Source organism: Dermacentor andersoni, chromosome 7 (assembly GCF_023375885.2).
Source record: "Dermacentor andersoni chromosome 7, qqDerAnde1_hic_scaffold, whole genome shotgun sequence".
In the NCBI taxonomy this organism is placed as follows: domain Eukaryota; kingdom Metazoa; phylum Arthropoda; class Arachnida; order Ixodida; family Ixodidae; genus Dermacentor; species Dermacentor andersoni.
In genome coordinates, this window is record NC_092820.1 from 41,910,246 (window position 1) to 41,937,888 (window position 27,643).

General features: G+C 46.5%; 1 protein-coding gene and 1 pseudogene across 1 annotated transcript in view; one reads left to right on the plus strand and one right to left on the minus strand.

Moving 5' to 3' along the window:
• LOC126535301 (medium-chain acyl-CoA ligase ACSF2, mitochondrial-like) overlaps positions 1–27,643 on the minus strand; it is a 181,613-nt gene that overhangs the window by 21,669 nt on the left and 132,301 nt on the right. Inside the window, exons 12-15 of the mRNA XM_050182193.3 lie at positions 26,782–26,855; positions 14,559–14,666; positions 13,447–13,598; positions 1,916–2,057 (exon numbers count right to left, since the gene is read on the minus strand). Coding sequence (XP_050038150.1) covers positions 1,916–2,057; positions 13,447–13,598; positions 14,559–14,666; positions 26,782–26,855 — 476 coding nt within the window. The remainder of the gene's footprint in view (positions 1–1,915; positions 2,058–13,446; positions 13,599–14,558; positions 14,667–26,781; positions 26,856–27,643) is intronic.
• LOC140219456 (uncharacterized) lies at positions 16,427–19,263 on the plus strand (annotated as a pseudogene).

Below are 27,643 nucleotides of genomic sequence, written 5' to 3' on the forward strand. Positions count from 1 at the left end.
CTACCGATCACTCGGACACTGGCTACTCTGAGTTTCCGGGTAGCATGAAGTTATTGGCGTGTTATAAACATTTTTTCGGGCTAGTCTAACGTTATCGAGCCCTTCCGGCACGCTTACGAGATCATTTTGGCGAATCTTCTTCTTTGAGGATCCACATCAGCGGCATTTTAAACCCTGGCACGGTTTTTCACCAGCCACCGCAAGCTAAGCAAGGGAAAGCAGGCCAATCGCGTACGTTGGCACCACCCTCTTCATCAGTAGAGCGCAAGTTGAGCTAGTTGGTGGAAACTTATCTTGTAATAAGGGGGTTCACTGTGCTGTAGACACATGGACAGGACGCCTGAGTCTGCGCGCGTTCTGTCGGCATCTAATTCTGTTCTCCGTGACCTTATAGCGCAGTAAACACCCTTATTACAAGATCACCCTCCTCATTCGTACATGTTTTCAGTGAGCTTGCTCTGCCCTACCGATACCATCTCCACTGATGCGTGCTCGTCACCTCTTGTGAGCCAATTTGTCACACAATCCTGTCAAGATAGGCAATGTTATTCGTTTTCAACGCAAACAAGAAATTCACCCACGATTACGATACTTCCTAAGGCAAAATTTGAGCGCAGCTCTATACGTGTTTTCATTTCGCAGCATATTGGCTGCCGCCAAATATCTGTCTCGTGCGGCACATTGCAAATGAAGCGAAATGTGGCGGGGTTTACCGCAGCCGCCACCGCTGAAAGACCTCCTAGACGACGCGTGCTACTGTGGCCCCACCTCGTAGCCACTGTCGCCGCACTACGCTTTTTACGCTTTCGCCATACCCTCCTGCGCTTTCCGTCTCCTGGTTCCGACGCGCCCTCCTCTCCGCTTTACTCCTCGCGTCTTTCATCAGGCGCTGCGCTGCGCGTTCGCTTTCATCGTTCACTGTGCACGTTCGCTCGCTTACGCGAGCCTACAACGCCTAGACAGGCCGACGCTCGCTGCAGTTACGGCCGCCTAAGCCGCTGGAAACAACGATGCCGGACACCGCCCGAAGCTAGCGTTGGCGGTTAGATAAATTCGACGTGAGGAGATTGCAATAGAACAGATTAGAATAGATTTACGTTATATAGGCCCCTTGGTGTCCAGTTATTCAGCTTTGATCTATGGCACGAGATCTCGTATGCTATAGCATCTCGTGAAGAGGTGTATAGCTCGAAAAAAAATTATGGGGTTTTACGTGCCAAAACCACTTTCTGATTATGAGGCACGCCGTAGTGGAGGACTCCGGAAATTTCGGCCACCTGGGGTTCTTTAACGTGCACCTAAATCTAAGTACACCGGTGTTTTCGCATTTCGCCCCCATCGAAATGCGGCCGCCGTGGCCGGGATTCGATCCCGCGACCTCGTGCTCAGCAGCCCAACACCATAACCACTGAGCAACCACGGCGGGTAGGTGTATAGCTCGAGTGCGAAAGGGAGTGGCTTTTGTGTCTATGACGGCGGGGCGTAGGCCTGGGTGAAATAAACACCCTTGAATATAGGCACCCAACAGCGCATCGCGCTGCTATATCGTGAACCGGATTACATTTTCATCGTACGAAATTTGAACATATCTGCAAATCATTATGATCAAGCCTCTTGTATAAGTCTTATTACAGAAAACTAGCTTTTCAAGATAAAGTTTCTATCCTCTGAACCAATTTTGTTTTCGCCAAACGATCACTCCGGCAACGTGATTGCTTCATCAGTGACCAGTGATATCTGCCATATTGCAATTTCGCTACAAATGAGCAATGATTCTCGGTCGTGGTTTGGGAGCTGTCAAAAAGGAGTAAATATTCTTCTCGAATAAATAAGTAACAGCTCTGTAACATCTCCGCAGCCGGGTAATGTGTACAAAATAAACATAGAATATAAAAAAGAAAAGGAACTTGCATACCAGACTCTCATGGACGGCGGGATGGGTGTTGAGTACTTCTTCCACCTCATCTGGAAAGATGTTTTCCCCACCCCGTATCACAATGTCCTTGATGCGGCTCACGATGGTCAGGTAGCCATCTTCATCCATTACGCCAACGTCCCTGCGCAGACACATGGCAGTGACAATATAAAGGAGAGCGGGAAAGTTGTAAATGTTTTCAAACAGGCAGGCGTGTGTCAGCTGTTATCAGTAGGCTAGGGCGCAAAATTGTGGGGTACAAATTCCCCTAACTGCACAGTAGGTCGTTGGAGATGTCGTATCGGAAGACTTATTAATTAATTTCGATTAATTTCGACACCGTGGTGTCCTTTAACGTGTGTGCAGTGCAAGGTGCACGAGTGTTCTCGCATTCCGCCCAACCGAAATGCCGCAACAGCGGCTGGGACCGAACTTGTGACCTCGGGCTCTACAGGGAAAAACAGTAGCCACTGCGCTACCGCGAGGGGTTAGCCGTGACCTTTCACAAATATGTCTCCAACCTCGTTGCTCGTTTGAAACAAATGCGCACGTTCTTGTTAACCATGTGGAGCTTTCTCGAAATAAGCAGAAGATTTTTGAAGCAGCTCGAAGGATGCGTGCTTGATGAGAAATGTCAAGCCACCATGAAGCGTGAGTAACGTTGAAGCTCTAAGGTTATGAAAAAGCGCCTTCAGGAGCACTGCCTTATTCTACGTTCTAGGCTCAGACGACACGGACTCGCCCTACCTTGCCCTCAAAAATATGTATTCCTGTTGGATATTTTTCGGCAATGATGACCAAAAGGCGAGGTCTTGTTGAAACGCCGCGAGTTGGCCATCTACGGCCACGAATTACACTTTTCGCCGTTCTTTTCGAACCTGCTCTCGACACGGCTCTCGTAGCCTTCGACCAGTTGTTCATATGAAATAGAACTAACGAAAATGGTGAATTATTGCTGTTTATCCTGTAGTAGCTATATATATGTAAGGATAATATTGATACGCCGGCATCCCCACGAGCACTGAAAATTTGTTATATATGATAATCTTTCATGTCCAAAATGCAAGGGTCTGCCCCCCCCCCCCCCCCCCCCCGCCCCAAGCACTCCTAACATAGAATACGTGTCGAATAGTTTTTGCCGGCCAGTTTGCATCTGTTTCGACAATTTACTTCTCAAGGTTTCTGAATATTTATTCTTCTTCAAACGACGTGCCAAGAATATGTGAGTCTCTGGGGAAAAATGTTAAAAGAATTAACGATGCAATTGGGGACAGCTTCGAATACAGTGATGTTGAGTGAAGCCATTGATGCTGCGCAGAAACAGCAAATACGTGAGCGAACACGTACAACCTGCTGAGGTGATTCAGTGGATATGGCGTTGTGCTTGAAATACCAAGGTCGCAGGCTCGATTCCCAGCCACTATGGCCGTATTCCGATGTGGGCGCAACGCGAAAACGTCTCGTGTAGCGTGCATGCTAAAGATCCCCAGGTGGTCAAACCTATTACCCAGCCGTTCAGAATATCTTAACACATGATGAGCTTTTTCGATTCGAAACTTTCCAATATCCACGACAGATAGCTCCTGCTCAATCATTTTAAGTAATTCAATGCGAATGCCTCGTCTATAGGTTGCCTACGAAGCGGTCCTATGTATTTAGCCATACATTTTTTTCCTTTAAAGTCTGATTATATATGAATACCAAGAAACATGTGCATTGCTGAAGTATCATACTAATGCCGAAGATCGAGCTCATCCCTCTAAGGGCATATTGTGATGATGGTGTTAACATGTTCTAGCAGCATCATTGTCGTGGTGTACCAGGAAACCGAAAGCAGTATTTCATAATTTACAAGTTGCTTAGCTGCACTGGCGTTCAGATTTGAAGAGCATTACGTGTTTGCATCAGTTCACGAACAATAATGTAAATACGCTTTCTCTTGTCACGTGGCTGCACGAAAACATTATAGCTGACTTTGTTTAGAAATGAGGAGACATTTCATTTATTATTCGGAGATGTTTTTTTTTGTATATTTATGTTGACATTCGATTCTAAAATTGAACTATTAGGACACCTTTACCAAACTAGGAAAGCATTTTTGGAGCACGACCGCACCACCAACACTTTTACGGGGCACTGCGCTTCTGGGTATAAAACTTAAAGCCACGAGGCACGGCAGAGTCGTTATGACATCACATACTTTATACCGTGTTTCGTTTCGTGTTTGCTTATATTTGATTGTCAGGAGTAACTGGAACCCTTCTGTAAAGCCCTCTTGACATTAAGGGTATGGTAAATAAATAAATAAATAAATAATTAAATAAATAAATAGAAGTTCTGAGAAAATGGGAAATAATCCGCCAGCATTTCGTCTGTGTGTAAACCTACCCAGAGCCTCCTGACTGTATTATAGTAAGTGCTGGAAGGTCACATATTAATAGATTACAAGTATTGCAGAAGTCTCACTTATCTTGGTGTAGACACAAGTTCCCATGGGCAAATTGCTTTATTGAGGTAGCTCCGCGTATCAGAAGCTGAGAATACTAAATTAATGCGTGAGCAGAAGTACCGATCCGCTTAAGAGTTCTACGCAGAGTATAACACCCAATTGCGTAACGCGTGACTCGCTGCATAAAGTCTTGGAAAACGCATACGGCTTTTTTTTTAGGGAAGACTTATACGCCATGTTAAACGCACCGGCCTGTGATGACTGAAACTATATTTTGTGCAGAGACGATTTCACCCCTTTTCAGTGGTGTACTGGAATATCGAATACGAGATGCTGCTGAATTGATGCAGGAGCTTTTAGTGGCTTATGAAGTTGGACGCGAAGCGAGAAAGATTCTGTAATATAGAAAATAACGGAAACGCAAGAGAGCAATGTCGCCGCCACTGCAAACGCGTGCCTAAGCCTGCTGCGTCAAATGATGGCATTCTAAATGAAAACTAAGGTCAAATGCACTACTATTGTGATGCAGAGGAAATACCTAAACTACGTAAATACATTATGTGTAAAATCAAATCAAACGCTTCTCACAAACTATATGTTACCCTAAATAAGAATTCATCTGTGTTATCTTTCACTAAGCTTTACGCAATAAGCCCACATGAACAAAGCCAAATACCATAGCACTAACAAGTCACATTGCTCTTGCAAGCTACTAGGGAAGGGTCACGCGTCCGGTGCCAGCATAAGGACGGCTCGGGCAGTTGGTGGAGTGAAGAAAAGGCACGTGGTACTCTGACATTTTTTTGCAGTGCCTGATCCGTTTACTAGGAAGCTCTAGTATTTACGTGGGTGTGGAGCACTCTTTGCGCGGTCATTAGCGCCTGGTAAAGCGTCACATGCGAAAGCGCTGCTAACGTTACGTGAGAGTCTCCGAACAATTGCGCACCGCTTTCACCCTGCTTTAGCCTGCAGATTAAGTCATCGTTTTACGACTCCGAGAATCTTCATTGGCTCAATATTGTCGATTGGCTGAATGTTCAACTCAAGTGCTTATTTGGGTACTAGTGCAAGTCACTTTCATGCACAATGCGTCACATCTGCCTTGCAGGCTATTAACAGAATGCGTAGTAATGTTTACTGTTATTCGCTTACCAGCCTCTACTAACCAACTTTTATAAAAAAACCTACTAATAGAGATATCTGTGCATATATTCTAGCCTTCGGCTTGCTTCTAGCGAAAACTGCTGCATGTTTTTAAATACACCTGTTGATATATCAAAAAAAAAAGAAACTCCGCCAAATATAGCTGCGGCCCTTCGTGCAGTTAATATAAATGTAACATCGCTCATTTTTTCGATTTTGCGAGCCTTATCTACAGCTGTTATTCATATTATTTCGTCAGTATGTATTTTGCTTCCGGAAAGTTGCATCGAATTCTGGAAGGGGTGGCGCAAGACGACAAAGACAGAAGGCAGGAACACACAGGACAGCGCTGTCCTATGTGTTCCTGCCTTCTGTCTTCATCGTCTTGCGCCGCCCCTTCAACAAGTTCAACCAGGAAATGGGCGGCACCTCCATCCTTTGAAGAAGATTGGTGGCTTTTATGCGATAGCAATCTATATTATGAAAGGTGCGTCACTGGCGATATCCCTGGCTCCAAACAGGCCGCCATTGGAATATGAACCTGGCAACGTTTAACGCTAGAACGTTATCTAGTGAGGCGAGTCTAGCAGTGCTATTGGAGGAATTAGAGGGCAGTAAATGGGATATAATAGGGCTCAGTCAAGTTAGGAGGCTAAAAGAAGCATATACAGTGCTAAAAAGCGGGCACGTCCTGTGCTACCGGGGCTTAGCGGAGTGACAAGAACTAGGAGTCGGATTCCTGATTAATGAGAATATAGCTGGTAACATACAGGAATTCTGTAGCATTAACGAGAGGGTGGCAGGTCTTGTTGTGAAACTTAATAAGAGGTACAAAATGAAGGTTGTACAATTCTACGCCCCTACATCCAGTCATGATGACCAGGAAGTCGAAAGCTTCTATGAAGACATGGAATCGGCGATGGGTAGAGTGAAAACAAAATACACTATACTGATGGGCGACTTCAATGCCAAGGTATGCAAGAAGTAGCCTGGAGACAAGGCAGTGGGGAAATATGGCAATGCACTAGGTATAGAAGGGGAGAGTTATTAGTAAAGTTTGCGGAACAGAATAATATGCGGATAATGAATACCTTCTTCCGCAAGCGGGATAGCCGAAAGTGGACGTGGAGGAGCCCGAACGGCGAGACTAGAAATGAAATAGACTTCATACTCTGCGCTAACCCTGGCATCGTAAAAGATGTGGACGTGCTCAGCAAGGTGCGCTGCAGTGACCATAGGATGGTAAGAACTCGAATTAGCCTAGACCTGAGGAGGGAACGGAAGAAACTGGTACATAAGAAGCCGATCAATGAGTTAGCGGTAAGAGGGAAAATAGAGGAATTCCAGATCAAGCTGCAGAACAGGTATTCGGCTGAGGACCGGCAGGATGAGGACCTTACTGTTGAAGCAATGAATGACAATCTTGTGGTCATCATTAAGGAGTGTGAAATAAAAGTCGGTGGTAACGCCGTTAGAATACCAGTAAGCTATCGCAGGAGACGAAAGATCTGATCAAGAAACGCCCATGTATGAAAGACACTAACCCTACAGCTAGAATAGGACTGGCAGAACTTTCGAAGTTAATCAACAAGCCTAAGACACCTGACATAAGAAAGTAAAAATATGGATAGAATTGAACATGCTCCCAGGAACGGAGGAAGCCTAAAAAGCAGTGAAGAAGAAACTAGGAATTGGCAAGAATCAAATGTATGCGTTAAGAGACAAAGCCGGCAATATCATTACTAATATGGATGAGATAGTTCAAGTGGCTGAGGAGTTCTCTAGAGACTTATACAGTACTAGTGGCACCCACGACAATAATGGAAGATAGAATAGTATAGAGGAATTCGAAATCGCACAGGTAACGTCGGAAAAAGTAAAGAAAGCCTTGGGATTTATGCAAAGGGGGAAGGCAGCTAGGGAGGATCAGGTAACAGCAGATTTGTTGAAGGATGGTGGGCAGATTGTTCTAGAGAAACTGGCCACCCTGTATACGCAATGCCTCATGACCTCGAGCGTAACGGACCCTTGGAAGAACGCTAACATAATCCTAATCCATAAGAAAGGGGACGCCAAAGACTTGAAAAATTATAGACCGATCAGCTTACTGTCAGTTGCCTACAAACTATTTACTAAGGTAATCGCAAATAGAACCAGGAAAAGCTTAGACTTCTGTCAACCAAAGGACCAGGCAGGATTCCGTAAAGGCTACTCAACAATAGACCATACTCGCACTATAAATCAGGTGATAGAGAAATGTGCAGAATATAACCAACCATTATATATAGGTTTCATTGATTACGAGAAAGCGTTTGATTCAGTCGAAACCTCAGCAGTCATGGAGGCATTACGGAATCAGGGTGTAGATGAGCCATATGTAAAAATACTGGAAGATATCTATAGCGGCTCCACAGCCACAGTAGTCCTCCATAAAGAAAGCAACAAAAATAACAATAAAGAAAGGCGTCAGACAGGGAGATACGGTCTCTCCAATGCTATTCACAGCGTGTTTACAGGAAGTATTCAAGACCTGGATTGGGAAGAATTGGGGATAAAAGTTAATGGAGAATACCTTAGTAACTTGCGATTTGCTGATGATATTGCCTTGCTTAGTAACTCAAGGGACCAATTGCAACGCATGCTCACTGACCTGGAGAAGCAAAGCAGAAGAGTGGGTGTAAAAATTAATCGGCAGAAAACTAAAGTAATGTTTAACAGTCTCGGAAGAGAACAGCAATTTACAATAGGTAGCGAGGCACTGGAAGTGGTAAGGGAATACATCTACTTAGGGCGGGTAGTGATGGCGGATCCGGATCATGAGACGGAAATAATCAGAAGAATAAGAATGGGCTGGGGTGCGTTTGGCAGGCATTCTCAGATCATGAATAGCAGGTTGCCATTATCCCTCAAGAGAAAAGTGTATAATAGCTGTGTCTTACCAGTACTCACCCTACGGGGCCGAAACCTGGAGGCTTACGAACAGGGTTCTATTTAAATTGAGGACGACTCAACGAACTATGGAAAGGAGAATGATGGGTGTAACGTTAAGGGGAAGAAAAGAGCAGATTGGGTGAGGGAACAAACGCGAGCTAATGACATCTTAGTTGAAATCAAGAAAACGAAATGGGCATGGGCAGGACATGCAATGAGGAGGGAAGATAACCGATGGTCATTAAGGGTTACGGACTGGATTGCAAGGGAAGGGAAGCGTAGAAGGGGGCGGCAGAAAGTTAGGTCGGCGGATGAGATTAAGAGGTGTGCAGGGACGACATGGCCACAATTAGTACATAACCGGGGTTGTTGGAGAAATATGGGAGAGGCCTTTGCCCTGCAGTGGGCGTAACCAGGCTGATGATGATGATGATATTATGAGAAGCGGTCTACATCCAGTGACACATACCCACTGACATAAGTTGGCGAGGGACATCGTTATTCAAGAGCGGCACATAACCATTAACTCAAGTTGGTGCGACGGTTTTTAACCCCCTTTCCTTATAAGACGAACCTGATGCTCAACCGGTTTGACAATGGACAGTCTAGTGACCAAAGTTGGCGTGAAAGAGGTTAGGTGACATACATACATACATACATACATACATACATACATACATACATACATAGGTACATACATACATACATACATACATACATACATACATACATACATACATACATACATACATACATACATACATACATACATACATGCATACATACATACATACATACATACATGCGACCATGAACAGGATGATGTTCTGAAAGAATGCTGATTGCATTAAAATGCATCCCCATAGAATATGCGTGAAGAAAGGAGCCACGTTTTCTGTTTCTGTTCTTTTTTAAATATTTCTAGTTGCTTTCGCATATCTTTATGTTCGGTCATAAGTTTGCGAAGAAATGAATGCTCTCTTCGGTCCCAGAAAAACTCCGTACAGCTGTTCGCTTTCTGAGTATTATTGTTCTAGATTTGTAGCCTCAGCAAAGGCCTACACGGCAGGCTTGTTTTAAAAGTTACTTCATTTATCAAAGAGCAAATAGGCATATGTAAACACAGCAACCGTGCACAGCGTAACTTTCCTTTCCTTTCTGCATGTTGTTACGAGCCAACTCCTTGAACTAACGATGAAGACGACTTATCAACTCGACATTGCATGTGTTCAGTCATCTTAGCCATCTTTTCAGTAGTCGGCGTATAAGTCATATTTCGGTTTTCATCTACCTGACACCCCGTGACAGATTGGTGGAGGTGCGGGGTATTGTCGCCAGACAACGGAGCTTCGAAACGGTAGCCGCTGCGGTGCGAACACATGGCAGACCAACCGGAAACTGCTTCTGTGCCGCAAACCACGACTGTGCTAGCGCACCCTCGGGACGCTGGAACGTTCAATAGGATTGATGAACATCGATGTCGAGGAGTGGTGATGCAACACGAACGGGTGAGCGATCACAGTCACTGGGTTCTGACAATCATGCTGTCCAATGTGGTCTTTTATCTTGTTGGAACGGCGAAGTTGTGGTATGGCAATCATGAGGCCACCATGGTAACGGGTTACCTCTAAGCAAAAGCTCCGTGACCTGCTCAGTAAGGCCTCCAGTGGAAAAATTGTTGCAAAGAAACAGCTGCTAACTCGAGCCCAAACGTCCACGGAGTCATACCTCTCGTACATACAGGTTGTGCTGCATTGCGCCGAAAAGCTTACACCGACATGCCACAGTCTGACAAGGTTGACCACGTTTTCAAGCGGAAAGCGGACGTCGCATTGAATCTGCCCATGAACCGAATATGTGCTACCGTTGATGCCACGATCAAGGAATGCCAACACTTCGAGCAGGCCAAGATACCGCTTTGAACGACCGTTCGCCCGGCTTCCCAACACCACCGCGACCTCTTCGTGTAAAGAGCGCCCCCAATCTCACCTTTCACTGCCTTCGGCCGAGTTGACTAGGACTGCCCACCGCGAATCGAAGGGACGGCTCCATCTAGCCCCTTTGCCAACTTCCGACGGCGACTCCCACACGGTAGCGATTTCACTCGTCCAAGTCATCGTGGCAAACTAACTCTAGAACTCGGGGTTTAGGCTGCTTGCAGCGGGATCAGTTATACGTCCGCATCTGGGGCCCCGACATCACTTCCTCGTTATAAACGGTTCGCTCCACGATCTCGGAACACCGATGCTTGGAGAACCGACAACGCTCGCCCTATCTGATTTAATCGCCACCATGTCGATCACATTGCTCGTTACCGTAACGACCGCTGGTCGTTTCCGCAACGCACTCCGTCCTTTGCCCATGCTCGCCGCCCTGATCGTGAGCCCATTGAGCCACCATATGCGGCACACGCACACAATTCTGACGCTGCCACGACATGGTCGAGCGGGTCGCCGTCACCTAGAGGTCACCAGCCACGTTCGCAGTCTTTCCGCCGTCTGTCCTCCCGCTCCCCGCCACCTCACTGTGCGACGTCGCCGGGCAACCGGAGCTCCTTCAATCTGAAAAAAACTAGACGATGCAGTGACCGGAGGTGATATCCGCGACTCCGCCCACAAACGCTGTACTTATTCTGCCAACTCGACGGCTTATGCTGGATGTTGATGTTGAAGGTGTGACTATATATGCACTTGTGGGCACCGGTGTTCATATTTCTGTCATGAGATCTGTCCTTCTGGCATCGTTTAAAGGGCGTGGTCACACCTGCTTTTTCCCGCGCTGTAAGAGTGGCCTACGGAGGAACTCCTGCCGTCCTTAGAATGTGCGCCACCCGCATCGCCATCGCCGCTCACCCAACTTCTGTTTTATTTGCCCTCTTGGAGCGATGTCCTGACGATATTATACTTAGTATGGGCTTTCTAACAACTTATTCTGCCCTAATTGGCCATGCAACTCGCCTCCTGCAAATCGAATTGCCTCACCTAGCCGATGTTCTAACCGCCCCCTCCTATCGTTAATGCTCTCTCGACTATGTGTACAGGCCCCCCAAGCAGGCACGCATACCTCCATCATGTCCAGCCCTTCTGTGGCTGATCGCAATTACGTGCTCTGCGCGGTAACAGACGTTCTGCTCGCCAAAAACGTATCCATACGGAACACGCTCGTGATTGTAACCGGCAATCGCATCTTCATTTCCATTTGCGTCACTCTTGCGCCACTCTTGTTCTTGATGTCACCCGCCGTGGTTGCTCAGTGGCTATGGTGTTGGGCTGCTGAGCGCGAGGACGCGGGATCGAATCCCGGCCACAGCGGCCGCATTTCGATGGGGGCGAAATGCGAAAACACCCGTGTACTCAGATTTAGGTGCACGTTAAAGATTTCCAGGTGATCGAAATTTCCGGAGTCCTCCACTACGGCGTGCCTCATAATCATAAAGTGGTTTTGGCACGTTAAACCCCATAATTTAATTAATTTTTAATTCTTGATATTTATTAAACGACATCCAGTTTTCCATCAAAAACTCCATTGAGATGCGCCTGTTTGCCGACGACTGTGTCGTGTACACAGTCGTATACAACTCAGACGACCAAATAGAACTCAACAATTCACTGCAAACAATTCCCTCCTGGTGCAACACTTGGGGAACGATAATGAACACTACGAAAACACATTACATTTCTTTCACAAGTAAAAAACTTCCGCTTAACTTTACATATGGGATCGCAAGCTCAACAATCAACAAAAGTGACCAGATAAAATACCTAGGCATTAAACTCAAGCCTGACGTTAAGTGGAAGCCGCATATCTCGACCATGTGTCAAAAAGCCGAAGGCAACCTTTTTAAAAAGGAAACTGCGCACTGCACCACCACACCTCCAACTAAACGCGTACAAAACACCAACACCGTCATGCCTGGAATGCGCTTATATATTGTGGAGTCCTTATCAAAAATACCTTATCAATAAAATAGAACGCATACAAAAATTAGCAGTCAGGTTTGTATATTGAGATTACAAAATGCAATCTAGTGCCTCAGGTATGATCGCAATGGCAAACGTGAAATCACATTCGCAGAGAATAATAATTTATCGACTAAAATGTAGTTGTAAGTTACACCAGGGTCATTTCCAGATAACATGTTCTCATTACCTGCATGGTCCTCCTAGACGCTCAACCAGACTGAATCATTCTAAGACAATCCATCTACCGCCAAGCCGTCTTGACGTTCACAAACACTCCCTTTTTCTGTCGGCCATTTCCCAGTGGAACAAGTTAACAAATGATACTGTATGCTGCAACGACATAGACTCTTTTATGAACCTCATTCAGTGTATTGACTTCTCACCATAAATTGTCGTGCTATGTACTCGCATTTACCATTAAATTTCTGTACCACTCCTGCAAGGGTCGTGAAGGACCTGCAGTATATTCAAATAAGAAAAAAATTACTTCGGTGCCTCACCTCACTAATTCATGCAGTTATGTAGCTCACCGCCATCGCTGCTGCCCAAGACTGCTAGATTTGGGCGTTGGATCCACCAGTCCTTCCAGTTCATTATTCATTTGTAGAAATTGATCCTTTTTTCTGCTCAAGCTACAGACCTAATTTGACCGCGAGAAGGTGCGCGTCGTCCAAGACTTTCCTGTCGCAGTCACCGATGTCCGGAGCTTCGTCAGCTTATGCTCTTACTTCCGCCTCCTCCTCCCTGTGTAATTAATCGGCACCGCAATCCGAGGAGGTTGGATGTTAGGAGCCACCTCTTGGACTAACGAATAAGATGACCATCACCGGGACGTTGAGCGTGTACAGCCATCTCTGTAAATAGTCGATTTGTAAATTGTGCTTCACTTTTCGTCTGTTTGACGCCCCCGCCTCAACAGGTTCATCCCTATAGTTCCACTTTTCTCGCAGGGTGAGAAACCATGCTGATTAATTCTGGCTGATCGTCCGGCCTCTCCATGTCGTTTCTCTTTCGCGCAAGGTATTGCTATGTTGCCATGACCATACCCAGTCTTGTACCAGCCGGCGGGCGTGATGCATTCCCGCGTCTTCTGCTCGTCGTTGTAGTAACCGAGGAAAACGTGGTGACCTCGGGACCAAACTTCACCCGGTGTGCCTATAGGCTGCTCGCAGCCTGTCACAGGGTCTGCTATTTTGACCTGCCGAAAAAAAATCCGCGCAGAGAGACAGATAAGCACAGCGACATAGTTGGAGCGGCTGGCGGCAGGCACAAATTTAGTAAATTTTGTAGACCCAATGGCCCGGGACTTTGAAAGGGAGGCTTGTCATTCAGACAAGATTGACAGGAAGACAAAAGCAGATATGAGTAGTACTCAATAGGGAAGAAAGTATTGAAACATTGATTCAGAAGTTTTGACGCCTTAAAGCAACACTGGTGATTCGAGAATGAAGCAGTGGAAGGCTTCGAATTAATTTTGGGCACTTGGAGTTCTTTAACGTACAACTAATTTTAAGTACTTGAGCGTCTTTATTTTTTTTTATCAATCCGCGATGTGATTGATGCCTCGCAGGAAAACGTCATTATCTTTGAGTCCCTGAAGTGGGCGCTCAGCACCCTAAACCTAAAGCACCTAAAAATAAACGCTAAAGCGTATAATAAACATTTTCATGACACGTCCTGCAGTTTGAATAGGTGCAAATAAATGGTAAAATTGTTCTTTTAGGCCAAAAAAATATGCGTAAAAAGAGCTGATTTTCAGGGAGTATGACATTATTCTTCCGGATTTCTGCATGTAGATCTACACATTACAACCGCCGCTGAGGTAGTATTGAGGTCGGGAGGCTACTGAAAATAAATAAAGTAGTAAAAACAATGAAAAAAATGAGCAGGCACATTGACTGGATCAAGTGACACTTAAGATGTCTTAATATGTGCCTAATAGAGCACAAAAACTCCAGAACAGAAGGCATACTGCAATGCAAATACGGAACGAAGAGCCCTGCAAAGCTAAGACAATTGCATTTGGCTTTCTTGATAATGCAAGAAAGCCCTACCATAAATAAATAACATGTCATATGAACGTCACATATTCCCACCTAATTTTCTGCTCACAATCTTATAGCGTTTTCAGAGATGTTCGCAGCTATTAACCACTCACCTCAAGGTACGGTAAGGGGTGGCCTACAGTGTTAATTTGCTTGTCTTCTGGGTCATCTTCGCACACTATGGTAGTCGCCGTGGTTAGCTCCGTTGCGCCGTAGCCTACCTGCGTGGACAGTAAGTCAATGTCACAGACACTCATTCATTTAAGTTAGAGAAAGCTTCTGCCTCGAAGTGGCGTGTGACACCATGATTGCATTAGAAGGAAGCTGACGCTCACCCAAAGGAGCATTACTAAGACGTTGTTGGTAGGACAAGTACATGGGGAAGGTGAAATAATAGACAGGACATCGCACTTGGATAGTAGGCAGGACAAGCAGTATTTATTGCCTCGAGGGCGTCTTGTTGAGACATTACATGAGGAAGTGTCCTGTCCTCTCTTCATTTTTCCCAATGTAACTGGACTATTAACACCTCAATAATGTCGTATCAATGAGCCGAAATTGCGACGATGGTGAAATCGAATGAACAACGAGCAGTTTTGCGCAGCTGTGTGTCGCTGTTGTCTGCTAAGAGTACTCCAGGGATTGCGGTAGCAGTAAAGGCAGAACGAAGACGAGGTATGCACGTGGTGGTAAAAGCTCGCGCTTGTACGGAAACCTTTTTGCCCCACATTCGTTTGAGATGACAATAGAACATGATACACCACCGCGGTTTCGGGATTGTAAAAGCAACATAATGTATCCACCCTTGTAAACTGGACTATAAGATTACTTTCCGACAACTGCACGGGCAGTGAAAACGCGTTGGCTACATACTATTAACAAGAAGGGCGTTTAGGGCACGATTTAAGTGGTTATGGTAAGGTATGGGCAAGAACTTCTTCGAATATCACCGCTTTTGCGTAATTGATCAGTTTGTATTATGCAGCACCACGTAAGCGGTGCGGCTAGGCAACCGCGCTCTGTGTGCCAATCGGTGAGGTAAAACACCCAGCAATGCGCTGGGCAAAAGCTTTTGTCACAGCAGACTATTAACAAGCATAAAAAGTATACTAGCCATGGTGATCATAAGCTGATCACATGTGAAAGGCAGCAGTGGCGTTCTTGGTCTTAGATTATACTACCAGAAGACATACTGGTGGTTGAAAGGAGAGCTTATACAGGGACGCTGTAATGGTTGTCATACATAGAAGACCTCTTACTAGCCATAGCCATTTTAAACACACAAGAGTGGCGCGTATATCACACAGTGGCACACGTGCCTGTTAAATATGAAATGGCTTCCAAGCGCAAAAACGGTTCAAATCCTAAAATGACAGCCCGCGCCTTTTCTTTCGAGGGAGCCGCGTTTCCAGCAAGACAGTCAAAGCTACATCCACAAACGCTTCTACGTCAGATGCACTGCCTGCAACGTAACAGATTACTGAACACGCATTCGTAAAATAACAGAAGGCAAAACACGCAATACCGCCAGTATAAGTGCACCGCGTCGCAGAAAAACATCAGAAGAAAAAAAGAATTCACCGACGAGAACGATATTCCCTAACGCGAAATTTGAGCGCAGCTGTACACGTGTTTACATTTGGTGATATATTGGCTGGTGCAAACAATCTGTCCCATGCTGCAAGCTGCAACCACAGCGAAGTGTGGTGCGGCTGCCTCGCTAATCGGGAGATTGCGAAAGGCAGCGCGTGGGTGACGCGTGGGCGCGATTCACAGCAGCCGCCGCAGACAGACCTCTATACTCATGTGGCGCATTGTTCAATACATTGTATGGGTGGACGTGCTCGCCGCATGCTATCGGTGAACAGGTGACGGCGTGCTACTCTGGTGCCATCTCATAGTGGTCACCGCCACAGAGCCTGTGCTGCGCGGCACTACGCTGTTCTTCTCACGTATTCGTCATACACTCTGTTGGATCGTCATGGCACCGCACGTGCCTATGAAGCTGGGCGCACCTGCTGTAATCACTTTCTTCCCGTACTCTGTATTTGTCCCTTCACCTCTTTCTTGCTGTGTGCTATATATTGCCCGCGATGTCCGTAATAAACGTTCTTTGCTCGGTTGATCTTCTTGGGATTACGTGGTCACTTCAGTGGCGACGAGGATGGGATGTGCCTGCCGCCCCACCAGCAACACCCCGGTAGCCATGGCCGGATAATCAAGCCCACCGCAGTTCGAGGAAGCTACGGACCACTGGCCGTCATATCTAGTGCGGCTAGAAGCTTTCCTCGAAGGCAACGGCATCACGGAAGAAAAGAAGCCAGCATTGCTCGTAGCAGGGCTGCGCACTCACACGGTGGCCGTCGTTAGTGGACGCGGCGCGCCAACAAAGGTGAACGAGCTGTCGTACAATGAAGCACTCGACATACTGCAGAAGCATTTTTGCCCAGCCCTAATGAAATAGCCCAATCCTGCAAATTTTTCTCACGCAACCAGATGCCAGGAAAGCCAGTCAGAGATTTTCTTGTAGCCATTCGGCAACTGGCGGATACCTGCAACTTCAGCACTTCACTTGACAGGATGCTCCGGGACCGTATAGTTTGTAGCTTGCAAGACAACTCGGTACGTCGTCAACTGCTTTTGAAGGCATCCTTAACAAGAAGCGAAGCAGAGGAAATCGCCTTAGCAGTGGAAATGACGGGAGAAAACGTGAAGACGTTGAAGACTGCGCCTGAAGACGAAGGCGTACACATGTTAAGAAACATGTATGCACGACGTGAAAGTCGGCCACCATGCTTCAGGTGTGGAAAAACAGGGCACGACCCCAGAACCGGCCGGTTCGACTCGGTGAAGTGCTACCGGGGCCAGCAGCGCAGCCATGTTCGCAAGATGTGTCCCGGACAAGCAAACAGCAGAACAAGGGAAACGTTCACGCGGCCACACCAGCAAATTAATGCCGTGCATCCGTCAGCAGGAAACTGCAATGATCCGGGATCAGAAGCTCTGTTCCTCGTTGAAACAGCAGATAATTTCGTTGGAAACATTCACACCATAAAGGCAATAATATGCACTCTACTTTGGAATGGAATAGCGATCAAGATGCAGCTGGACACAGGGTCCCCGGTTTCTATCATCACTTGGCCCACCTACGTACATCATCAAGATGCCTGGTCGAAACTGCAAGAATCGCCGCTAAAGTTGTCATGCTTCCTTGGACCACTGCCGCTGCGTGGCCAGTTACAGCTCGACGTTTCCTTGGGTTCGAAGACTACGAAAGCCACATTAGCGGTGCTGAGTTGTTCCGGGCCGAACCTGTGTGGCCGGGACGTCATGACAGCGCTGGACCTTCTTGTGGAGCCGGTGCTCGGCGCAACGCAGGAAGGTGAGAGTGCAGCCATTCGTGAAGTTGGCAGTGGCGTTCAAGTCTTGTTACAAGAATTTTCCGACGTGTTTCGATCCGAGTTAGGGCTCATAAAGGGACCGCCCGCCTGTTTGCCATTGCGGGATGATGCTGTTCCTCGGTTCTGTAAGGCGCGGCCGGTGCCGTACGCTCAAAAGTGGAGGCCTAAATTGATCAGTTATTGAAAATGGAATTCTTGCCCCGGTCGCACACTCGGATTGGGCGGCACCCGTGGTGGCGGTGGTAAAGCGTAACGGAAACATTTGCTTATGCGGCGAATCCAAAACTACTGTAAACCAAGCCTGCCATACGATCCAGTATCCTCTCCCGCGCATAGAGGACATCATGGTGACGTTAAACGGCGGTGAAGTTTTTACAACTATTGATCTCCGGGACGCCTACAATCAAATTGCGTTAGACTAAGAATCGCAACTGCTCACGACGGTGAATAAACAGAAGGGCCTTTTTTGCTTCACACGCCTTCCGTTCCGAGTAGCCTCTGCGCCAGCGATATTTCAGCAACGCATGGAAACAATTTTGCAAGGACTGCCTGGAGTACAGGTCTATTTGGATGACGTAATCATTGCAGAAAAGCGGAATGACGCCGCCACCTTACGCAGAGTTCTGGGAAGGTTCCGCGAGTTCGGGGTGCGGCTGAATCGGGAGAAGTCAAGATTTCGTGAGAATGAGGTTGATTTTTTTGGGTTACAAAATCGACGATAAGGGCGTGCACGCCAAAAAGGAAAACCTTGAGGCCATTCTGGACGCCGGCACACCCAGGGGAGTGCCCGAGTTAAGGTAATTTTTGGATCTGGTCACCTATTACCAAAAGTTTCTACCGCAGGCAGCCACGATCCTTGCACCTCTGTACGAACTATTGCGCGCCAGGACGGAGTGGAAGTGGGGCGTTGCTCAGCAGCAGGCATTCCAAGAAGTCAAAGCATTCATAAGTAAAGCAGAATTTCTTGCCCATTACGACCCGGACAAACCGTTGGTACTCGAATGTGACGCTTCATCAGTTGGCATTGGAGCCGTCCTTTCTCACGGCACAGCTGAGGGGATGCGGCAACCCATTGGCTCCCGCATACTCAGACGCAGAGCGGAAGTATTCGCAGCTTGAAAAGGAAGCCCTGGCATTACTGTTTGGAGTGTCGAAATTTCGGGTATATTTGTTGGGTAGGAAATTCACACTTCTGACTGATCACAAGCCATTAGTCAGTATTTTCAATCCAGATAAGCCGGTTCCAGCCATGGCGGCCGCACGCATACAACGGTGGGCCCTCCAGTTGAGCACCTACTCCTACATCGTCAAGTTCAAGGACGGCAAGGCGAATCTTTCAGCTGATGCACTCAGCCGCCTGCCACGGGCAGCGCCTTCCAAGGAAGTATCCGGAGACGAGGACGGCGCTGATGACTGAGTACGTACTTCTCACCGCCTCTTTGCACAATAGTGTTGTCAGCCAAACAACTGGCCCGCTATACGGCCGAAGATGAGGAGTTACTTGTGGTGCGGTAGTGGGTGCAGGAAGGCTGGCCTCGGCATTCAGACGCGAAACAAGTCACTCTGAAGCCGTACCTAGTCCGGAGGGACGAGCTAACTGTGAGAGAAGGCCTGGTGTTCTGGGGCCACCGAGTCGTCGTGCCTAAAGCAGCCCGGAACGCAGTGTTGCAGCTGATTCATGAGACACATCAAAGAATCACCGCGATGAAGAGACTAGCTCGCTCGCTGCTTTGGTATCCCGGCATTGATAAACAGATTGAGCAGCTCGGTAAGACGTGCCACTTATGCGTTCAAGCTGCACCGATGCCTCCACGCCAGGTACCAGTCCCGTGGCCGGAAACCAGGCAGCCGTGGTCTCGTCTGCACGTTGATTTTGCGGGTCCGGTGGATGGCTACATGCTATTGTGGTCGACTCCCACAGTGGATGGAAGCTGTGCCTTTGCGAACTTCCACAACTGGGACGACCGTAGATGCCCTGGGCACCCTCTTTAGCACTTTTGGGTTGCCGCGCACAATCGTCACAGATCGTCACAGCCGGGAATTCCAGACTTTCACTACGGTGAATGGCATAAAGCACATGCGCACTGCACCATATCACCCTCAATCGAATTGTTTGGCGGAGCGAGCGGTGCGTACCATAAAACAAAGCCTGCGGAAAAACAGGCAAAGATCAATGCAAACACGGCTGGCCAAGATCTTGCACAACTAGCGACGAACGCCGCTGTCAGGCGGAAAAATGCCGGCTATGCTGCAGATGGGGCGTGAGCTACGCTCCCGATTAGATAACTTGTTGCCCTCAGAAACAGAGCGTTACAGTTACCCTTTTGCCAATGATTTCTTGCAGAAGGATAAACCAATTTTGGCGCGAAACTACGGTTGCCTCGGAGACCCATGGACTCAAGCACGTGTCCAAACAACAGAGGGGTCTCGCATGGTGACTGCCGAGGGACCGGAGGGTGAACTAATGCGACGACACTAGGACCAAGTGCAACCGCGTGTGGTGGTGCAGGACTCGGAGCAAGTGCAGCCGCGTCTCTCAGCCGGAGGCGACAGAGCCGTCGACAAGACCGCTAGTGCGAATACGACGGATGAGACCACAACCCTGGAACTACGAAGGTCAACCCGTTCGAGACGTCCCCTTGACAGGTTCTCTCCCTAAGAGAAGACTGTTGTATCGTCATGGCACCGCACGTGCCTATGAAGCTGGGCGCACCTGCTGTAATCACTTTCTTCCCTTACTCTCTAGTTGTCCCTTCACCTCTTTCTTGCTGTGTGCTATATATTGCACGCGATAACCGTAATAAACGTTCTTTGCTCGGTTCATCTTCTTGGGAGTACGTGGTCACTTCACCCTCCTTCGCTTTCCGCCTCATGGTTCCGCTGCACCCTCCTCCTCAGCTTTCCTCCTCGCGCTGTCTTTGCACTCGCCATCTTTCATCCCCGCTGCGCTCCGCTTTCGCTCTTCCAACCTTCGCTCTGCTGGTTCGCTCGGTTATGCCGAGGTACGATGCCGAGGAACGCCGACGCTAAACGCAAGAACGGGCGCCACGAGCTGCGTTCTAAAAACCAGGTGGGGCTCGTAAAATAAACGTGACGCAGTTCCTGGGTTGCGATTTGGGACAAGGCAAACAAGGAATGTCGCTTGGGGACGCTAATGAGGCAATGTGAGAGAGCGTCTGGCAGGGAACCACGCCTCTTGGCATTACAGCGCGACATATTCCTTCAATATCCTTTGACGACGAACAAGTTGAAAAATTGTAGCACTAGAAGGCTGCCTAGAAATAACTCTGACTTTGGTACATAACCAAATTTGCAATTGGATTGTCAAGTTGGAAGGAGAAACGGTGACACGACCAAATTCCTGCATTATAATATGGTGTTAACCATGCGTTTATTTTACATAATCAATTTTTTTAGCATCGTGGACCTTCGGTACAAGTGTACATTTAAATAAAAGCGTGGAAGGTCCCCTTTTGTTAAAATTGTAGTAGTGGCTTAGCGAACTTATCGTTCATGAGCCAACACTTATAACTGTCTGGCTGATATGTTAGTATCTTGGCAGCTGTTTAATATCCTATAGACCCTTATCGCGGGCAGTTGACTTTGGAGAAAGGAAATCGTGGTTTTGGCGGAGCGCAGCAACTTGCCCCATCGAAAGCAAACGATTACCTAACCATTTACCTCTTCTACCCAGCTATTGTGAGATCAGCTGTCGGAAATGCAGCTGGGTTATCGATAACGCACGGTACTCCATTCATGCTGTGAAATGGTAGAGGGAAGGCGTGTGCAGTAGTCGACTGAAAGAATTGCGACTGGCATATTAGGGAATGAAATGAATATGTGTGGCCATGTACATGGACCTCTGCTACACAAGGACGGCCTGTATTGCTAGTCTTCCACGGTTCCGGGCTTTTAGACATATAATAAAAAAATTTGCTCTTTCGCTAGCGTTGTATGGTTAATCTCCGAAAGAGGACCTGAGCGCTGGAACATCAGCAAGAGTGAGTATCGCTCTTTACACAATGACAAAGGCATAGTAGGTTTCTCGCACGTTATCTATAAACATACACCCCAAAAAGCACAAGACCTTACGCCAACTTTATCGCCAACGCATCAAGAATAAGTGAATGGGCGTGCACTTGAACCTATGCAATGAAGCGTGGGCGACGGCAATTACACTGTCTACATGCGATTGTTCAGATCTGAGCGTTTCGTGACAGGCCACAGAGTAAACGAATGACCAGCGATATTACGTCCATGCTAGAAGCTATTACGAAGTGCAGAACATCTATATTTCAAGCCCCGTGCGCAGCAAGAACAAATCTCTCGCAATTGAGCCCACCCGCGAGTGATTAGGCAGAAAAGAAGCAGCCCGATAGCGACTGCACTGAGGAACGTTACTGAGTAAGAAACATTAAAGTGACTGCTTTAAAGTGTTTGGCAATTGAAAAACTAAGAGCAAGACACATTGATCCTGATGTAATTCATGAGCAGGAAGTTTGGTCAGCTCGGAATATATTTCTAGCCCCACTTTTAGTACAAGCACCGTATAGTCTGCTCGCGCCGCTCGGACAAAGCGTAATGAGCAAGCGCTTACGTGCCTTCTGAAGCTGTGGCTTAAGATTCATGTCATCCACCCAATCACCATCTACGATACCTGCCCCAACAAAGGTGCGCTAAGCCGCATCGGATGGCGTTGTGCACATCCACTTTAAACATGGTTGCAAGGGAAGCAGCTGAGGCAAGCAATGGACGCGTCACCACGTGATAAACGTGGCAGCGCCCACGAGGTCACCGCGCAAAGGCTTTATATCGAGTATCCCTCGTTTCTGGGCACAGCCACAACACGCTGCGAATTCCCCCCGTAGGAGTTAGAGCCGCACACTTCGGACAGTTCAGTCGGTCGTCTGGTTCTAAATTACAGGTCCTAGTGACGGAAGCTGCAATGTTCGTCAGAGCCCGAATCCTCAGAGAGGATACTTCCTACATCCGAGAAACGTTACGGAGAAGGATGCAGACACACGAAGCGTTGAAGGCGCGTGTGTATGGATGACGCAGTTACTTCTGGGCTGAAATGATAGAAAGCACGTCTAAATATAGGTTGTCAAGTGGTCCATCTGGTGCGGAATTTGAGTGTACTTTCCTACCAGCTCGATTTCCGTACTCATTTTGATCAATCAATCAATCAATCAATCAATCAATCAATCAATCAATCAATCAATCAATCAATCAATCAATCAATCAATCAATCAATCAATCAATCAATCAATCAATCAATCAATCAATCAATTTATTTCCTTAAAGGAGCAGTACGGGACTAAAAGCTCAGGCGGCTTGAGGAGGTCCCGACCCCTTACAAGTTGGCATAACAGTAGGATGACGCCCAGTCAAACATAAGAAATGAAAAAAAGCATCACAATGCAACGGGTAATACAGGGTGAAACAAGACGGCAAGAAATATTCAACACACATAAACAACAGTGGGGAACAAAAATAGGAGAATAAGAAGGCATGGTCTAGTCTTGCAAATAAATAAGTTGACAAAAACGTTTAATGCGAGAGTTTCGGTTTCTGGAGGGATCAAAATTTTGTCGGTCTAATAAGTTTAACAGCGAAGGTAATGCATAAGATAAAGATAACATCTGTGAATCCAGTGTAGGTACATTGGTGATGAATGGGGATGAACTATGGAGGTTTCGTAGGTATTCGCAAACGCGTGACCCTTGCAACCTTGCTTGGGGCGCTGTACAGTGCGAAGAGGGCTAGCGCAGATGTTGACCACACTAATGGCTCTTCAGCGTGTGGGTGGTTTCAATTTCATCATGCATAGCCTGCGGCTCAAGCAGTAACGCGTCTGGATTTACTGCTCTGTAGCATCATGTGTTTTGACTGTCAGGGTGCGTTGGAGTGACGAAAACGACTCGACTGTTTTGTGAGCCACGTCTGTGCACACCATGCAGTGTCCACGAAGGGACAGTCGTCTCTGGTGCTCTGGGAAGTTTATCGTGTTACTAAAGCTTCGCTGTTTTAGTAGTGCTGATGGCAGCGCAGCACCATGGCGGAAGATCATTCGGTGCAGAAGCCAGGGGAGGGTCTCCGTAAAACTGGGCATATGGGCACATCTGAAAGAACATGCCGTCTTTGCTTGTTCTCGCTGACTGAAAAGCTCCGAGATGGTATTAGGCTGGGCGTGCTGTGGTATTGTATAAATTAGAGTTAAACAAGTCAGCACCCTGATCGCCGACTTGGCACCCTGTTTACTATTGCGACTGGCGCCCTTGGTTGTGTTATAAAACCATGAAAATGTGCTAGGTGCATTGTGCGTGGCTGGAGAACGGAGATGACTACTTGTGGATCTCGATGTTTCGGGTTTTTATGATGGCGTGACGGCGCGAATACTTTGACAGCTATTTTTGCGCACTCCTCTAAAACTCCATCCACACAAACTCCAGCAGCATGCCTGACCTCCAGCAGCGAATAGGGCCATGTCCATTGCAGGTTAGTTAAGTGAAAATGAGGCATCCTCTCACACTAGCCATTGAGTAAGCGCCATACTGAATGCCATAACCAATGCTCTATACGCACGTTATAAATAATTTAGAATACTTTAGGCGTCATATCGAGCACAAGCAGAGTAGACGCACCCAAACAGCAATGTAGGCTGATGCCTGACTAGCATTAAAGTGTTAGTTTCATCAAGTCATCCCTTCACCTCTCCTTTCGGTCAACACAACGCAGGATTGCTTACAGATGAGTCTTCCAATATTTGTCGCACTTGCGCCATACTCTACTCCTTCCTCCTCACTGTACTTCTAGCCAGATAATTAACAGCCTAAGTGTCCAGCGCTTACACGGTACTACAAGCACATTTATTAGATCCTTCCTGCCTATAATTATAGAACAGTGGCATAAGCTGCCAGCATAAATAGCTACTAAGCGCGATCCACGCAAATTTAAGTCGTTACTGACTGCCTATTTCCAGAACTAATTACTTTTCTTACACCTGTGCCAAGCCTTACATTCGCTATGTCTTTAATGTTCATACCATATGTGGCCTTGACATGTTAATGTTATTCTATTTCTTTATTTTCACGACTGCAGTGGTTACTCGTGCAAATGCTCGTGCATTATGTAATAGCCCTCAAGGGGCCTTTCAGGGAGAATACATTATGACGATAAATATGAGACCGCAGATAAATTTTGTAGAAGGAGGCAATGTTCAGAAGACTTCGCAAGGACTTCAAAATGGCAGCAATAATTGGCAAGTTTGTTGAAGGAGATCATTATTCAATGAAAAAAATTGCTGTGAGTCGAAATAAATAAGCTAAGACAATATCATTATATTTTTTACCATGCTTTTAGTACAGTAACTTGTAGTGACCGTGCGTATTCTGTGTTGGTTTTTGTCCTTGTGCTGCTTTATTGAAGATCTGTCATCTGGCTTTTTGTTTTCTCTTTCTTCCTCTCTTCCTATTTCTGTGTTTCTGTTTCCTGTTTTTCTGAAGACTATGCAGACAGCAGACTTTGTGCTCACTCCCCTAGAATTTACCATAAGAAGGGGCACACCACCACCCCCGCTACTACCACTACTACTATTGTGAGCACAATACTCGCGTCTCAGCTTCCTTATTTGTGCGTATCATGATCACTACGAGCCGTAGCTTCCTTGAAGCCGTGGCGCGGAATTTTCGAGAATAAGGAAGTTTCTCAGAATATAATTAATAATGTTATTATTAATAATAAGCGGCAGCTCCCAGCAGCCGCCTGCGGGAACTGAACCTATGGGCAAACGCTCTCATGCGGAAGACGCGATAACGGGAGCGCGTAAAGAACCTTGTGCTCTTGGTTTTATAAAAGTTACTGTCAAAGAAAAAAAATATAGAAAATAACTATTTGCTGGTACCGCATCGCGGCAGCATTACTGCTTGACGGGTGAGAATACAAATGTTTTTGATGTTGAGAGGCTATCGGTAAGATAGTGAGAGAAATCAATTTGTTGGGCAAGAATAACACGGCCTTCCTCTGAAATCTGAAAAAAAAAATGTAATTAACACTTGTTGCGGCCAACTGGTCGTCACTTTTCTGATGCCGGGGTGCGATAACACGAAGTATGCGGCTTGTGTGTTACGGCAAGACCCCTTAATAATTTCGTTTTAATGGGCACATACTGTAAACGGTGACGTCAACTTGAGAGGAAATAGGTATTTGGCGCAAAAAATGAGTGTGCTTCAAGGTAAAACATCACCGAAATTATGCATATTATCGCAACTTCAATGGAGACGAGATGTTATTTAGGCGAAAATCAGACTGCCTGCTTTCTTTTTTTTTGAAGTGTGTAGCCTGCCGCAAACAGCGCGCACTGTTGATGGTGCTCTGCGTAGTCATTATCACGATGTAGTCACTCTCCGCGCGGTCAATAACACGGGGCGTAGTGGCTTAGTGTACGTTAGAGTGGAATAGATATCGGATCATATCCACGCCGAAATACTTTGTTAATGTAGATGTATACCAATTATGAACTGTTAACTGCTAACTAGCATGTATTTGTGTACACATAATTACTCTAAAATTAGTCACCTTTGGTCCTGAACAAAACTAGGACCAAAAACGATGTTCAGCGACAAAAATGTCACAGGTAATCGCATTTTTTTGTTAAAGACTTTGCTTTGCATAATCCAGGCGCTGAAACTAGAAGCAAGTTTGGTGCAGCCTAGGATCTTCATCATGTTCAACCATTCCTAATAAAGTATATTTAAGTATAAGCTCAAACTATATAAATATATGGGGATCCAATTTACATGTTGGAGTACATGTAAAGTGGAGCTGATGTACAGCCGTTAATTAAATGCTTGACAACTAACGGCAATGCGTACAATTTTTGCTCACTTTCATCCTACTGCTAGCGTACGAAAATACAGAAATAATTCAAACTTACCCTCATTGGAATATTGAGCTTCTCTCGAACAAGCTTTCGTAATGACGGCGTTACAATGCTGCCCCCGCACTCAACTGAAAAAAAGAAATTGCACATGTTGGCATAGTAATAAGTCGCCGTCTTATTTTTATAATGATCTTACAACCCAGTTCAAAAACAAACACAAGGTAGGCGCTCTATGTCCTTTTACGAACGGTGGAGCCGGCTTGCTTAAAGTCCGACAAGTTGAAAAGACACAATCTGAGGCTAAATAACAGCACCCATAGGCAAAGGATGACTCGTCTTTATTTTCGAATACATAACAAACAAAAAACAGCTTTGCTAGTAATGCTAGATACCTGGATCTTGTTTGGTTCCCCCTTTTTCACTGTGTCGAGTAGTTATTAGCTGGAAAACGAGCTCTCTGTGGCATCACGGTCCACGGCCTTGGCCACATATGCTATATAGACGCATATTAGTCTATTGAATTCAGTGCCACGACGACGTGATGCGGCCAGTCTAGTCTAGCATTCGATAACCGTTTTTTTTTTTTTTTTACTGCGAGCCGCAATTATGAGCTAGAAGATCGTCCGGATGCCTGCTTAGGCTCATCTGGTTACAAATACCGTGAACGACCTTCATTTTTTCAGTATGGGACTCGGGCACTACAAAAGATACTTATCAGCTCGAACTTATATACTTTTTTTATTTTTTTATTTCATAATTGCTGCCAGCATTTACAGAAGGCCTTATGTAACAACAAATGTAGTCGCGTTATTTTTGGCAAGTGTAGACTGCAGTAGTATAGCAGTAGTATAGTAGACATCAGCTGCCTCCTTGTTATATAGATAGTGTGCGCACGCTTCCCCCGAGACGAAAAATA